The sequence below is a fragment of the Lissotriton vulgaris genome, chromosome 6 (genome assembly GCF_964263255.1).
Source record: "Lissotriton vulgaris chromosome 6, aLisVul1.2, whole genome shotgun sequence".
In the NCBI taxonomy this organism is placed as follows: domain Eukaryota; kingdom Metazoa; phylum Chordata; class Amphibia; order Caudata; family Salamandridae; genus Lissotriton; species Lissotriton vulgaris.
The window spans coordinates 584,454,328-584,469,283 of record NC_141694.1 but is presented as its reverse complement, the minus strand read 5'-3'; the positions used below and the strand labels follow the sequence as shown (position 1 = coordinate 584,469,283).

The 14,956-nt window shown below is 50.8% G+C and overlaps 1 protein-coding gene across 7 annotated transcripts in view; it reads left to right on the top strand.

Annotated features, from left to right (window-relative positions):
- The window catches only part of SYNCRIP (synaptotagmin binding cytoplasmic RNA interacting protein), a 640,060-nt gene that overhangs the window by 264,837 nt on the left and 360,267 nt on the right, over positions 1–14,956 (top strand). For all 7 annotated transcript variants that reach the window (XM_086926591.1, XM_086926592.1, XM_086926590.1 and 4 more), the window contains exons 5-6: positions 6,074–6,187; positions 6,280–6,456. In XM_086926591.1, the coding sequence (XP_086782717.1) occupies positions 6,074–6,187; positions 6,280–6,456 (291 nt within the window). The remainder of the gene's footprint in view (positions 1–6,073; positions 6,188–6,279; positions 6,457–14,956) is intronic.

Genomic DNA, 14,956 nt, shown 5'->3' with positions numbered 1-14,956 from the left:
CAAGATTCAGACCGACCATAAGCCCCTCTTGTGGCTAAATCAGATGAAGGGTGAAAACCCCAAACTGCTTAGGTGGTCCATTTCCCTACAGGGGATGGACTTTACAGTGGAACATAGACCTGGTACTGATCATGGCAATGCCGATGGGCTCTCCAGATATTTCCACTTAGAACAAGAAGACTCACCTGGTCAAGGTTAGCTTATTGTCCCAAAGTTTGGGGGGGGGTCATGTAGGAGAGTAGGGTCTGCAATCCTATGATCACCCAGATTTTTTGCTTTTGTTTCACTGGTTTACGACTTTCTCTGGCTGTGGGCCTGCCAATCAGACCCACAGCCTGGCTGTTCTCTTTCTAAATTACTTCATGTACCCTAGGTGCATCTACCAATTGGTACTGGGCCACCTTATCAGACCCTGTAACTCAGGGCATAGGTGTACCCAGGGCTACCAGGGGCTGCAGCATGTATTATGCCACCCCTGGCTGGCCTCCTAAATTTGACACAACTGGCTGCATGACAGCTGGGGCAAAGTCGTGTAATCACCCTTTGCTGTAGGTGTAGTATACCTATACCTAACCCTAAAATGGACACACAGATTCCTATCAGTCACTCCTATGGCAGGCCTTGACAATCCTGAAGGCAGAGTGCTTGGAATCGTGTGAGATGGTGCTCTGGCATGAGCTGAGCCTGTCTGCAGCTTGCGGAATCAAGTCCTAATAGCTGTTCCATGATATCGCATACCATATACTCTTAAGTGCATTATAATCCTCGCGGTTAAATGCTATCTTTGGTATTGCTTTATCAAAACATGTCGAGTAAGGTGTCATACGAATTGGAATACTAACCCCTCGCCAATTCTGGCGACGGGGTTAGCATTCCACCCTTCTAGAGGGACACGACATGTATGTAACTGTGAACCCCGGTTAAAGTTAACTGAAGCCTCAGCTCCACAAAATGGATGCTGCCACCACAGACACGAGTCTGACCCCCTGCAGCTGGGAGTCCTTCCAGCGAGGGGAGCCTGGACAAAGGGTTTCCTGTCAGGGGCGGTGCTAGCACCGTCCCAGACATGGTTTTGTGTATCCTGGGTAGGCAGGGCTTTACAGGAAGGTGACTGCTGAGTGGCACCCCGGTGCTCACTACGCATAGGCCGGTCTGAACCAGTTCCAGGGGCACACCAGCCCCTGGCCTGGGGAAGTCCGGCATGGCTGAGGGGTGTAACCACCCCCCACCTAGTCCCACCCATAGGCAGGACCTAGTCACCGGGTCAGCCCCCTTTTTTAGTATAAAGATGGGAGCGGGCCCCCTGTTAAAATTAGATCATCTTTGGAATCAAGATACCACTTTCTTCGAAAGGACTTCACGATTTCTTCTTCAAGATTCTCCCTTGTGGCTAAGGAGTAGTCACCCTGCATCCGCAGGCACCATCCTAAAGAACACTGCGGTCTGCTGCAAGTCCTTCATCACGAATCCGACGACCCAGCTCGACGAGACCCGGCTTCCCTGGCACCTCTGACCTCTACTCACCTCTACAGCCAAGCTGAGAACCGTGAGTGCGACGAGACCTCAAGGGACCGACGATCGCCAAGACTGCACGACATCTTTACTGCAAGCCCACCGTGTCCTCCACTGGTGAGTGCTTTGGGGTCCGAGAAGCCCCGACCCTGCGCAGCTCCAGCACCCAAGGCCAGCCTCCCTGCATCTCCACGATCGGCGTGGGGCCCTTCTGCTGTTTGCTGTGCACCGCGTTGTTTGGCTACTAGCCGGCTGGCTTGTGGCCTTCTGAACGACGCCCGACGACATCTCTTCTGCTGGTCTGGTTGCTCCAGGCTGGCCCTTGCTTCCTTCTTCGAGAGAGGCACCCCGGACCCTCCTGGTCCACTCCAGACGCCATTTTAGGTCCACCGCGTGGGCTTGAATTTGCCAAGGCTTTGTTGCCCAATCCTGGGTCCAGCGACGCCGACAGCTTCTATCTTCGTGGGACAGCTCGATCCTCCATCCTGGTCGCCGACAACGCCTCCTGGTCCGTGAGATCTTCGAGTCAAGCGTCACCCACTCACCTAGTCGAGGTGGCTACCATCCGGTGCCCTCCTGGTGCCCACTGACTACTGGCTAGTAGTCTCGAACTTGGTCCCCTCTGCTTTCAGGTGTCATCTATCTTCAAGATCCAGGCTTGGATCCGACTGAACTTTCTTCACTGGTCACCGGCCAGCATCTTTTCTTCCGGCTCCTGGTCCGTCTACGAGGATTCCCGACGTCTTTTCAGACCTATGCAGCTGCAGCCCCTGGGCTAGGTAACTTCGGCATTTCGGTGCCCCAGCATAGCCTCACTATCCAAGGGTCAGAATCTACTTTCGTTTTCTCCCTACCAGGTCGGGTTCGCCCGAGAACACTAACTTTCTAATTCCTAGCTACCATAGACTTTTGTCCCGCATCTCGCGTGAGAGTGCACACACTGCACCCGAGTCCCCTAGGCCTCCTAGAAGTAATCTAACGATTCCCTAGTCAAGTCCTAGCGATTCCAAAAGCTATTAGTACTGTACTTACCTGCTAGGAATTTCGCATTCCACTTTCAGAGTATATGGTTTTCCGTGCCCCTCGGGCATTTGTATATACTGCGCTAACTTAAGTATTTTTGTAAGAGTTTTGGTTTGTGCTTAGTACCCTGTCCTCATAAAGAGTACAGGGCTGTTGTGATCTTTAATAAATAACTGTTTATTTTCATAACACTTGTGTGGTGTCCTTTCACTGGGTATTCAAGGGGTATATGTGTGGTAAACAGCTGGCTTAACACGCCCTCTCGAGTCTTTAGTCTTAGACTGCTCGTATCCACGCTACTAGGATAGCTGGTCTATAAGGTTGACTTACAACCAATCATCAATAAGGGTTGCTGGACTGATACATAGTGTTCACTAGAATAGTGAGCACTGCATATCAGGCCACCTTCTCACACACAAGGCCTCCTTGCAGCATCTCACTTGGAAGGCGGCCTTCTTGGTGGCAATAACCTCTGCTCGCAGGGTTAGCGAGATACAAGCACTCTGCACCAAGGAACCTTACACTGTGTTTCACCACAACAGAGTAGTAATGAGGGCTCATCCTTCTTTCCTTTCAAAGGTGGTCTCGGAATTTCATATAAATCAAACGATTACCCTTCCTTCGTTCTTTCCTAACCCATCGACCCCAGCTGAGAGGTCGCTGCACTCGTTAGATCTTAAACGGGTACTAAAGTTTTACCTAGAGAAGACGAAGGACACCAGAAAGACAGACCAACTCTTTGTCAATTATGGTCCAATGAGGACGGGGTTTGCAGCAAACAAGAGATCCATCTCCAGATGGATTGTCTCCTGTATCAGGCTAGCATACCAGCTAGCTGGCAAACCTTTGTTACAATCACCCAAAGCTCATTCCACTAGAGGAAAAGCAGCCACAATAGCGTTTTTACATGACATTCCTATGTCAGAAATATGCAAGGCTGCAACATGGAAATCAGTCCATACCTTTACAAGGCATTATTGCCTATAGTCTGATTCCAGAGCGGAGTCTCAAGTAGGGCAAGCCTCCTTGAGAAACCTATTTGGGTAGAATAAGGCCTACTGTTTGGGCCTACGGATATGAATGTTATCTGTTGATTCCTTTGCCCGCAGGGATGAGGTGAGGCTCGCTACTCTATTCTAATGCTTATGACTATTGATGAGGATCCCCTGGAAGAGAAGGATTAGTTACTTACCTGTAATCCTAGTTCTCTTCCAGGGGTATCCTCATCAAAGTCATAAGCAACCCTCCCGCCTCCCCGGGCAAAGTAGGAGATGTTTTAACCTGTTATTACCATGGTTTAGTTGTCAGTCTCCGAAAAGAACAACTGACCTAACTGTAACCCCTGAGGTATGATGGGAAGCTAGGGGCAGAGGTGCCTTAAAGGCACAGCGTCAGTTTTGGTACATGCAGCTACAGGTTAGCTTTTCAGTCTTTTTAGACTGGGTATTTGCAATGCAGCCTGGGAGCTGTATATGCTTACAGTGTGTTATAAGAATTTCTACTGCTTTCTAAGCATTAAAACAGTTTCTAAACAAGCATTGGTGTTGTTTCTCATGTTTCTAATGCTAATACACATGTTGGTGGAAATTCTTCACAGCATATTCCATCTCTACTGTTTTATTTGGCTGCACTTGCTTAATTTTATATTTATATATATATGTATATGTGGGGCACATATAATATATTGTTTCCGGGGTCCCGCGCATGGGCGGGAATATTCTAATGCTTATGACTTTGATGAGGATACCCCTGGAAGAGAACTAGGATTACAGGTAAGTAACTAATCCTTACCGAAGGTAAGTAACTTGTTCGACAAAGCCAATGACCTTATACAAAAAGGGAAACTCATAACCAATACTACCATCAAATGTGCGCTTGACGCAGCAGGCACCGTGTCACGTGCAATAAATTCCATTGTTTTGCTACGCAGACACGCCTGGCTACGGGTATCTGGGTTTAAACAAAAGGTGCAAAATACCATTCTCAATCAACCATTTGATCAATAAATCAACGTTTTACCATCGGGAAAAACTGCAACAAGAAGTCTCCATCCTCTTGCCAAAACATGCGGTGAAAAAGGTCCCCACCTGGCCTGACTGGAATGGGATTGCATTACCGTTACTTCCTGGCAAAAAAGACAGTGCCCAAAAAATACTACAGACCTATTTTGGACCTCGAAAGCGAGCAAGTGAATTTGCAAAGAAAAATTCAGAATGTTGGCTTTTGACCAAATCTATGCCCAACTTCATCAAGGAGACTGGTTATGTTCAACAGACCTACAAGATGCCTACTTTCACATTCCAATAGCCATTAAATATTAGAAATTCCCTGAAGTTCACTGTAGGAAGAGACCATTACCCATATAATTTCCTTCTTGACTCAAATCTGTACTGCATACTTATTTCCAAATGCATCGCAGTTGTAGGATCCCACCTAAAATAAAAAAAAAAGAAATTCATTGTCTAGCCATATCTAGAAGATTGACTCTTCAAGGTATCTTCGTATCAACAATCTGGCTGTCATGACTCACTCGGCTGGGTCTGCATGTGAATCATTATAATCCACATCAAACCCAGTAAAATCCCTACTCTAAACAGGAAAGGCTACTGAAGGTTTGAGCAAGAAAGTGGTGACTTTCTAAAAATCATCTCTGTCAATGCAACTTTAAATCTGATCTGCACAACAAGTCTGGTTTACTGAAACAATTATTTTGCTACCTTGGAGTAATCTCTCTGGTTGCCCCTAATGGGAGTTAGCACTTAGGGTATTGGTTAGTGAAACTGTTAGCCAATAAGGCCACCATCCTAGCTACAGCGAAAATGCCATTCTCCTATTTCCATTGTCAGGGCCTATACTGCATACAATTCTAAAGTGAAACCCTTTGTTGGACTGATCAACAGTCTACTACATTTTGCTGAAGTTCTTCAAATGGTGTCACGGTTATTAGCAAGCAAGAAGTCCATTTTGTTCTTAGGGTTTGGTTTACCTACTGCTATACTCTGTATAGTTGATTGTTACTTTTAGGTTCAGCTTGTTTATGAAGCTGTCTGCAAGACATATTTTTACCAATTATTTTATTTGCACTCTGTGGGCGTTGGCTTCAATCCCCATACTCCCCTCCCCCAAGTATTGCTCTTTAACTTATTGGTGTGTCGTTTACCTTCCAGGAATTTCTTACATAAAACATGAGGTACTGTTTTGCATCTGAAGGTACTCCTCATCTTCAATTTGTTTTTCACATTAAACTGTATCCCCCATGTACTTTTTGCACAAATAGCAAACTGTATCCCCTGTGTACTTCCTATTTTGCAAGGTTTAAAATGGCATTTGTGCATGTAATTAATCTAAACTGCATTTTTACATGCCTATATTAAAAAACAAGAGTATTGGCTGCTACAACTATGGAGTTGCTTTTTATGTATTTTATAAGTTCTCTATATCAAGGACAGCTTGTTTTTTGTTCCCCAGGGCTCAATTTAAACATTCCATTGACCAATTTACTGGTGCACTGATTTAAAAATTGTTCTTCTATTTAAAGGCACTTTTAGGAAGGACTGGGTATACGCTTGATGTTACCACGGGTCAGAGAAAGTATGGTGGACCTCCTCCCGACTCTGTGCATTCAGCACATCAGCCTTCTGTTGGTACAGAGGTAAGGGTAGTTTAAATTATTTCATAAAACTGTTCTGATGACTACTATGCTTAAGAATCATCTTAACAGTTTTTTTATTTGAACATTTTTAGATATTTGTTGGGAAAATTCCACGAGATCTCTTTGAGGATGAACTTGTGCCATTATTTGAAAAGGCTGGACCGATATGGGACCTACGTTTAATGATGGACCCACTGACTGGTCTAAATAGGGGATATGCTTTTGTCACTTTTTGCACGAAAGAAGCAGCTCAAGAAGCTGTTAAACTGGTGAGTTTATTAGCACCTCTGGCCACATGGCTTTTGTTTATACTAGAGAAGATTGATTATTTGATCTTTAGAATTGTAGGCCTGGTGGCAAGTACTTTTCGCTTTCATCCTAGACCTAACACAGCAAGTATTGTGCACAGTCTGTGTTCACTTGCTCTACTTTACTACTTCTCTGGGCCCAATGCGCACCTTCTAGCTGAAATGGGGCCACACAAGCAAAATAGGTTAGTTTCAAAGTGAGTGCACATACATTCCAACTCCAGGGAGAATGTCTTGTGGTACGGTCTTTCCCTTCAAGCTCAACTGTGCTACTTTAGCCTTATTTTTCATATATTACTTTGCTGAGGTTGGTGCAAGATAAGGTGTACACAAGTACAGTAACCGCTGCAGTCATCAAACTGTTTTGTTTGCTACTGTCTGGGAGCTCTCTCCCTTGTATGGCAATTGTTACGAACTGCTTTGGCTACTGTTCTCTGATCTGCAGTTATTGAGTAACACCATTCAAGTGTGAAGCAAAAGCATTTTTTGAATGGGATTAGAAAATGGGGACAGATCTAGATCTTCTCATGAAGAGACTGGCACACCTTTACTTAATGCACAAACACAGAATGGTAGAGTGTTCCAGTTTTTTTATACATCACAGCTTAAGCAAGATGGTATCAGCAAGGCACACAGAAAACCGGCGATTGAGACAAGTATCTCTTACAAGTAGACGTTGCAAACACATGGGAAATTTGATATTTTGATATTTGATATTTATGGGCATTTGTAAAGCGCAGGCGTTCGCTCCCAGGGGAGCATCATGGCGCTGGGCGAGCTGCAGAGGAATAACTGAAAAAGTGGAATGGATGGAAGAGAGAACTAAATGGCAGCCAGGACAGAGGAGTCTGGTAGTTTGTAGACCCATGTCTTGAGGAGTTTTCTGAAATTGTTCCATCAAAGCACTGGGACACTAGAAGGGTAAAGTGTAGGAAGCTGGTTTTGTATATACTATACCAAAATGATATAGAGTGCAGAATCCAGTGAGTCCCCAAAGGTATGGCGGAGGTTTAAGTAGATAATACCTTATACTCAATTTAGTGGTAGCTGGGCCGAACAGTTAGGCTTATTAGAGGGTAGTGTGAATACATTAGGTGTACATACTCATACCGGGCAGGGAAACATACTCAATGACTGACTCCAGGCCAAAATTTTGGTTAACTATCACCCCATTTCTCAGCTATCTTTTCTAGCCAAGGTCACTGAATCCTATGTTAATACTATTCGGACAGTTTGTTGAGGAAAACACCATCTTGGCCTCCTCTCAAAACGGTTTCATAGCCCGTCACAGCACTGAGTCGGCTCTGCTGGCAGTGACGGAAGAAATCCGTAGGAATTTAGATGATGGAAATTCTGCGGCTTTAATTCTCTTAGATTGAAGTGCTGCTTTCAACACTGTCTCGCATGAAATACTACTGTGCAGGCTATAGGAGATAGGGATTAAGGCCTCGGCTCTGGCCTAGTTTAGCTCCTTTGTAGTGGGCAGAACTTTTCAGCTCACAGTACCACCCTATTATTTCCAGGAGTCGGCGATCAGACATGGGGGTCCAAAAGGATCGAAACTGAGCCCTGTTCTCTTTAACATCTATGTACAACCCTTAGCAGTGGTAGCAAAAAGCAGAGATTTTTTGAGCACCTAATTGTTGAGCTTTTACTGTGGGGGAGCCTCATATCTGGGACTAACCCACAGTAAACTCCTAATGAAGGAGACTGCATGGAGATTTTACTGGTGTCCCCCAGGCTTGACTAGGCCGCTGCGCAGCAGCTGGAGTATGGCGCACCGCGTTGGTTTCATGCCGTGTAGGGGATGCATAGGGGAGATTCCTAGCGTGCGCAGTCCAGGATCAGGTACAAACTGAATGGTGTGGCAGGACCTATGCAGAAATGGGTGGTGACATGGAATAATCTTTATGCACTGGAAAAAAACATGCCAGGGAATGTCGGTGTGTTTTAATGTGTTTTTCACTCAAATATTCCCTTATGGGGAGGTGAAACCCATGGCTAGAGTAACTTCAACAAGGCCTACAGATTCCAAACATGCACTTAAGTCCTGTATAGCGGATGTGAAAATAAGTATTCTGCAGAGTCCAAAGTCGTATTTGTACTGCTTTTGGGTCGTCCAGAAATGTCATATTTCACTGCATCCCTGGCTGGGGACTGGCCCTGGCAGGTTAGATTAACTACCTTTCTTCCCAGAGCGAAGATCTTCCCTCCAGAGAGAAAAGATAGGTGGAGCTACAAGCCAATCCATCAACTGCTGTCGCTGGGTGCCAGGCACCAAGCTGAACCGCAGTGAGGGGGGAGAAGGAGTTGGGTTTCAGAGGCCATGTGGCCAGAGACACTGGACGACGCCATTTCGTACAAACCCAGAGGCTGGACAGGGGGGGGGGGTGGGGGGGGTGGAGGAGGGGCAAGGAAGTGATGTGTCGCTGTTTGATAGGACACACAGACTTCCTGCCAGCCACCTACTCAACTTTTAAAAAGCACTTGCACAGGAAGAGAAGCTCTCTCTGGGGTGTGCTCTGCGGAGGCGGAAGGTGCTGTAGCCTGGCAATGGGCAGTTGGAAGGAGAGACCCCCTGACTGTCATCCAGGCCCCCAACAGCACCAGAAGAAGCGCCCAGGACCGGTGCGCAGACGCAGGGGCCTGTGCGCAGGGAGAAGAGTCGCAGGGAGCCAGTGAAGACCGTTACCTGCAGAATGGGACCCTCTTGGAGACCCCAAGGGTGAAGGAGAGTGCTCCCAGTGGCTAGGGGGCACCACCAGGAACGAGAAGACTAAAAAATGAGGCAGATCGGACCCCCAGGGGCTGAGATATGGCTCCGGAAGGTAGGCGACCGTTGACCCCTAAGAAGACCAACAAAGGGCGTGTGGCTCCGCCGCCGGTCTGAGATGCCCCCGGGGGTGGGTCAGGTCCAGGGGGCAGAGAAGTAAAGCCGGGGAGCGCCGTCGCACTCTGTGAAGGTGCCCTTCAGGGGTGCCAGGAGCCCAACCTGTTCCCACCGACAATGGAGGCCGGGGAGCGCCGTTGTGCTCCCCGTGACACTGTCCCACTGGGTGCCAGGAGCCCACCCTGGCCCCCGATGAAAATGGCGATGGGTCGCAGTCGCGCAACCCCTTCTAGAAGAGGGTGGTCCCGGGACCCCATCCCCGAGCCCGAGGTGCCAGGATGGGGGGGGGGAGCACAGGCTCCCCCAATAGGACTGCCCACTCCCGCTGCAGCACACAAGAGTGCTGGCCTCACGGGGAGCCGGCGGGGGTGCGCTTCCCGGGCTGCCCTCAAACGAAGACAGCATGCGGAGGTCCCGGGTGGGACCAGGACCCCAAACCTTAACAGGAGGAGCCACCTACCAACACCTGGGGGTCCAGGTGGGACCGGGCCCCCCACCGAAGCTGGAAGAGAAGGCGAAGCCGCCAGCACCACCAGCGCGGCTCTCCCCGGCGCAGCGGGAGAGCCGCTCATACAATATTCACGAGGAGGAGCACAATCGGCCCATAATGCCTTGCCAGGCATGTGGAAGCCTGAAGTTTTGGTGCTTCGTGGCCCCCCCCCAGAGGAGGGGGGGGTCACCCTCTTAGGTGAAAAGGTGCTGAGGGGAGCTGCTGAAGAAACGCAGCCTCCCCCTGCACAAAGAGAAACGTCACCTTAAGTTTCCTAAGTATTTCAACGGCTCAGCCCACAATTATCACCTTCTGGGCTGCAACTTTTGTTCTTCAGCTGAGGGTGTTTGCATAATTGCCTCATGGAGTGAATGGTTGAATGGGGGTGTCTGTAAGAAGGCATCTCCTGCAGATGAAGAGGTGTAATTGCACCAGAAATGATTTTACTAATGGTTATTTCCTTTAAAGGACTGAAGGTCACATCTGTAATGTAGAAGGTCACATGTGTAATGGTGTACGGTGATGGCATACGCAAACTTGGGTTATGTTATTAGACATTCCTGCTAGGGTGTCTGGCTTTTTATGCATAATACTGTGATGCCTTTAGGGGCTGTAATTGCAATGCATTTTTAATGATACCCAAATGTTACGAGTTTGATCATTCTAAAGTGGTGCTTTAACATGTATTCTTGCTGCTGCTGTTAGGTCAGGAACAACCCAGACTGTTAGCCCTTACGATGTAGAGGTGCATACTTTTTGGTCAGTAGGAGATGCAAAGTCAGAGTTGTCATCAAGGCAGGTGTACCCCTGTTTAATGCTTTTTGAGGTAATAGGGGGGGGGGACGCCACTGGGATGGTGCCAATGCGCAGGACCCTCGTTCCAGGTTATGTTCAACCAGTTGCATTGGGTGAGGGGGGGAGAAAATGTGCAGACATGGGAGTGGTGGTGCTAGACCCCACACCCTGCGGGAGGGGTGGAGATGTTACACAATGTCACAAAGTAATTCCAACAGCGTATGTATGTTTGTAAATTGGTGCATAGTATTGAGTAGTGTGTGTGTTTAATAAATGTACTCTTACTTTTAGAAAGCAAAGATCTGAAAGAGACATGTTAGTGATAGATTCCTTACCTTAGAATATCCCCAGGCGTCAGACTGGATCCGGAAACTTTTGCGTAGCCGTACCCTTGCGCGTCGGTAGGCGTCGTCTGCGGCTCCGTCGTGGGCGCCGTGGTGACGTCGTCGGAGTACTTAGACGCCGCCTCCGCGTGCTGACGTCAGTTCTTCTTTTTTCCGCTCCAGCCAGCACAGATCTGGAAAAAGCAGTAACCCAGTCCATTTTTGACTAACTTTTTTGTGATTATTTTTTATCCTTTTCGAAGTCTTGCGACTCCGATCGGTGCCGTAGGGATGCCTGGTTTCAAGCATTGTGACGATTGCGACTGCACCATGTCGGTCACGGTTCCTCACCGCCTGTACCTGACACGTCTAGGCGTCGAACACAACGACGAGGCCTGCACCGACTGTCGGGCCCTTTCGAAGAAAGCCAGGTGGGGGCGGTCCCGCAGGCGGCTTGAACTCTGTCAGTCGGCCCCACGCCGAGTGAGGTCCCGGTCCCACGGAAGGTCGAGGGACAGGTCGCGGGGACAGAGCCGGCACAGCTCCGGGAGTCGGCACCACTCCTCCGAGTCCAAGTTGTCAGGTAAGAAACACTAGAAGTCGAAGAGGCATCATCGCTCTTCCGCTTCACCCCCCCCCCCCCCCCCCCCCCCGACGCTCGCGCGATGCGGTCGGGGGTTCGGGCGACACCGCACACGCGGCTCCTCGGGAGTCGCGGGCGTCGCGTCAGGCCCCATACCCTCCGGTCCCTGGGCTGAACGCGACGCCGGAGGAGATTGAGTGCTTCCTCATGGCCATGAGGTCCCTTTCTCCTCCGACGGGCTCCACGGCGCCTTCGGGCCGAGCGGACCCATCTGGGGGCCCTAGCGGGTCGGGGGCTTCGGCGCCGCAGGGCGCCACGATCCCGACACCGCCGGTGCCCTCTGGCCCGGCGCCGCAGGGAACAGCGGGGCCTTCCTCGGGCTCTGGATCGTCACCGGTGGACCTTACAACCCTGCCCCCAAGACCCAACCCCCCGGGCGTCGGTCTGTCCGGCGTCACCCCCGGCCCCAATACCTCCTCTGTTTCGGTTCCGACGTCGGGGCGGCGCCTCTCAGCGCCGCACCCGACGCCGTTTGGAGATTTTTACTTCTATGAGCCGACCTCATTCAATTACGACCCTGAATCTCAGGAGAGGGGTGATGAGGAGAATTGGGAGGGGTCTGAGGACCCTCTGACCAAGGAGTGTCAGTCTCATGAGGACTGGGCAGGAGACCTTCGGGAGGCCAGTGGCCTGGACAGCTCTCCAGACACTGGTTTTGTCTCTCCTCCTACCGTGGCTTCGGAGGAGGGGGCTACCTATAGTGTGGTGTTGACGAGGGCTGCCAAGGCCTTGGGCCTTGAGCTCCCCGTCGCGGCCGTGAGGACTAACCTCCTCACAGAGGTCCTTAAACCGCATTCATGCTCAGCTGAGCCTCTGCTGCCCTTTAATGAGGCCTTAACCAACGTTCTTTTGGGCACTTAGTCCAGGCCCGCTATGGGTTCGCCCGTAGATAGGGAACGTGGCCAGACGCCACCGCCCGGCTCTGGGCGACCCATGTTTTTTGTCCTCCCACCCCACAGTCTGGTCATCCAGGCCTCCAATTCCCAGACCGCCTTCCCGTCGGCTCCGCCCGACAGAGAATCCAAGAGGTATGAGAATTATGGTAAAAAGATATTCTCTTCCCTTAGTTTGGGACTGCGGTCTTCGAACACCGCATGCCTCTTGGGCCGCTACACCCACTCTCTGTGGGAGACGGTGGCGGAGGTGCTGCCAGATTGCCCGTTGGAGGTACGGGCCAAACTCGGCCAAGCCCTTGTGGAGGGCCGAGATGCAGCCAGATATTCGATCAGGTGTGGGCTGGATACCACCGACTCGCTAGGCAGAGCGATGGCTACAACGGTGGCGGTGAGACGCCACGCCTGACTGAGATCCGCCAATTTTTCGGCAGATGTCCAGAACACTCTGATGGACATGCCGTTCGATGGCCGTCGCCTCTTTGTCGACAAAGCGGACCACGCGCTTGAGTGCTTTAAGGACTCCAGGGCTACGGCCAAGTCCTTGGGCCTCTCGGCCCCGCGCCAGCAAACAGGTTCCTTTCGCTCCTTTCGTGGCCAAGGAAGGGGTGCCCCCACGCGTGCCGCCAGCCACTCGCCGCAGACTAACATCCAGCGCGGCGGCGGCTGTGGAAACCGCCGCGGAGGCCGTCTGAGAAACAGGCGAGGTCAGTCCACACCTTCCCCCGCAGCATCCACCTCTAAACCCTCCTAGTCCGTGCTTTTCGGCCCATGTGACGCCAGTGGGAGGCAGGGTTCGCCATCGCCACTCTCACTGGCACACTGTCACTTCGGACAGGTGGGTGCTGCAGATCGTCCGGAGGGGCAACTCCCTCCCCTTCGAGACGACTCCTCAAGCCATGCCACCGCAACACCACCGCGTATCAGGGGATCACTTGCGGCTCCTGCAGGAGGAAGTTTCGGCCCTCTTGGCCAAGGGGGCCATCGAGCGCGTTCCTGGGCCAGAAGTAGGACGTGGTTGCTACTCCCACTACTTTCTGGTACCCAAGAAGGGCAAAGGGGGCCTACGCCCTATCTTGGATCTGAGGAACTTCAACGGCTTTCCATCGGAAGGAGAAGTTCAAAATGCTGACTCTGGCTCAGGTCTTAGCTGCCCTGGACCCAGGAGACTGGATGGTAGCGTTGGACTTGCAGGATGCGTATTTCCACATCCCCGTCCTGCCGGCCCACCGGCGTTACCTGCGGTTCACGGTAGGCCACGAGCACTTTCAGTTTATCGTGCTCCCCTTCGGCCTTACCAGCGCCCCACGGGTGTTCACGAAGGTGATGGCGGTGGTCGCAGCTCATCTGTGCAGGTTGGGGTCTCAGTCTTCCCCTACCTCGACGAATGGTTGTTGAAGGCGGGCTCGCCCCAGACAGTCGTCAGCCACCTCCAGACTACGGCGGATCTCCTGCACCAGCTGGGATTTTCCATCAATGTGCCGAAGTCGCACCTGTGCCCCTCTCAGAAGCTCCTTTTCATGGGAGCGGTTCTCGACTCGGCGCAGTTTCGCGTTTACCCGCCCGAACAGCGGGTTCGGAATATACAGGCTCTGATTCCACTCTTCCGGATTTCGGCCAGGTTGACGCTGCGGCTTCTAGGGCTGATGGCCTCCTGCATCCTTCTGGTGCATCACGCACGATGGCGGATGCAGCTCTGCAGTGGGACCTGAAGTTTCAGTGGGCCCAGCATCAGGGCAACCTGTCCGACCATGTCCTGATCTCGGAGGGCACTGCGAGACAGCTGCAGTGGTGGCTCACGGACCACGATTGGGTCAACGGCAGATCCCTCTCCCTTCCCCAACCGGAGCACGTAGTTGTGACCGACGCGTCCCTCCAGGGCTGGGGAGGCCACATGGGAGAGGCGGAGATCTGAGGCCTCTGGTCTCCGACGGAGTCCCGGCTCCATATCAACCTTTTGGAGCTACGGGCGATTCGTCTAGCACTGAAGGCATTCCTCCCGTCTGTCCGAGGGAGTGTAGTGCAGGTGTTTACGGACAACACCACCGCCATATGGTACTGCAACAAACAAGGCGGGGTGTGTGAGAAGTTGGCCTGATATGCAGTGCTCACTATTCTAGTGAACACTATGTATCAGTCCAGACAACCCTTATTGATGATTGGTTGTAAGTCAACCTTATAGACCAGCTATCCTAGTAGCATGGATACGAGCAGTCTAAGGCTAAAGACTCGAGAGGGCGTGTTGAACACCAAGTGAAAGGACACCACACAAGCGTTATGAAAATAAACAGTGTATTTATTAAAATCACAACAGCCCTGTACTCTTTATGAGGACAGGGTACTAAGCACAAAACAAAACTCTTACGAAAATACTTAAGTTAGCACAGTATATACAAATGCCCGAGGGGCACGGAAAACCATATACTC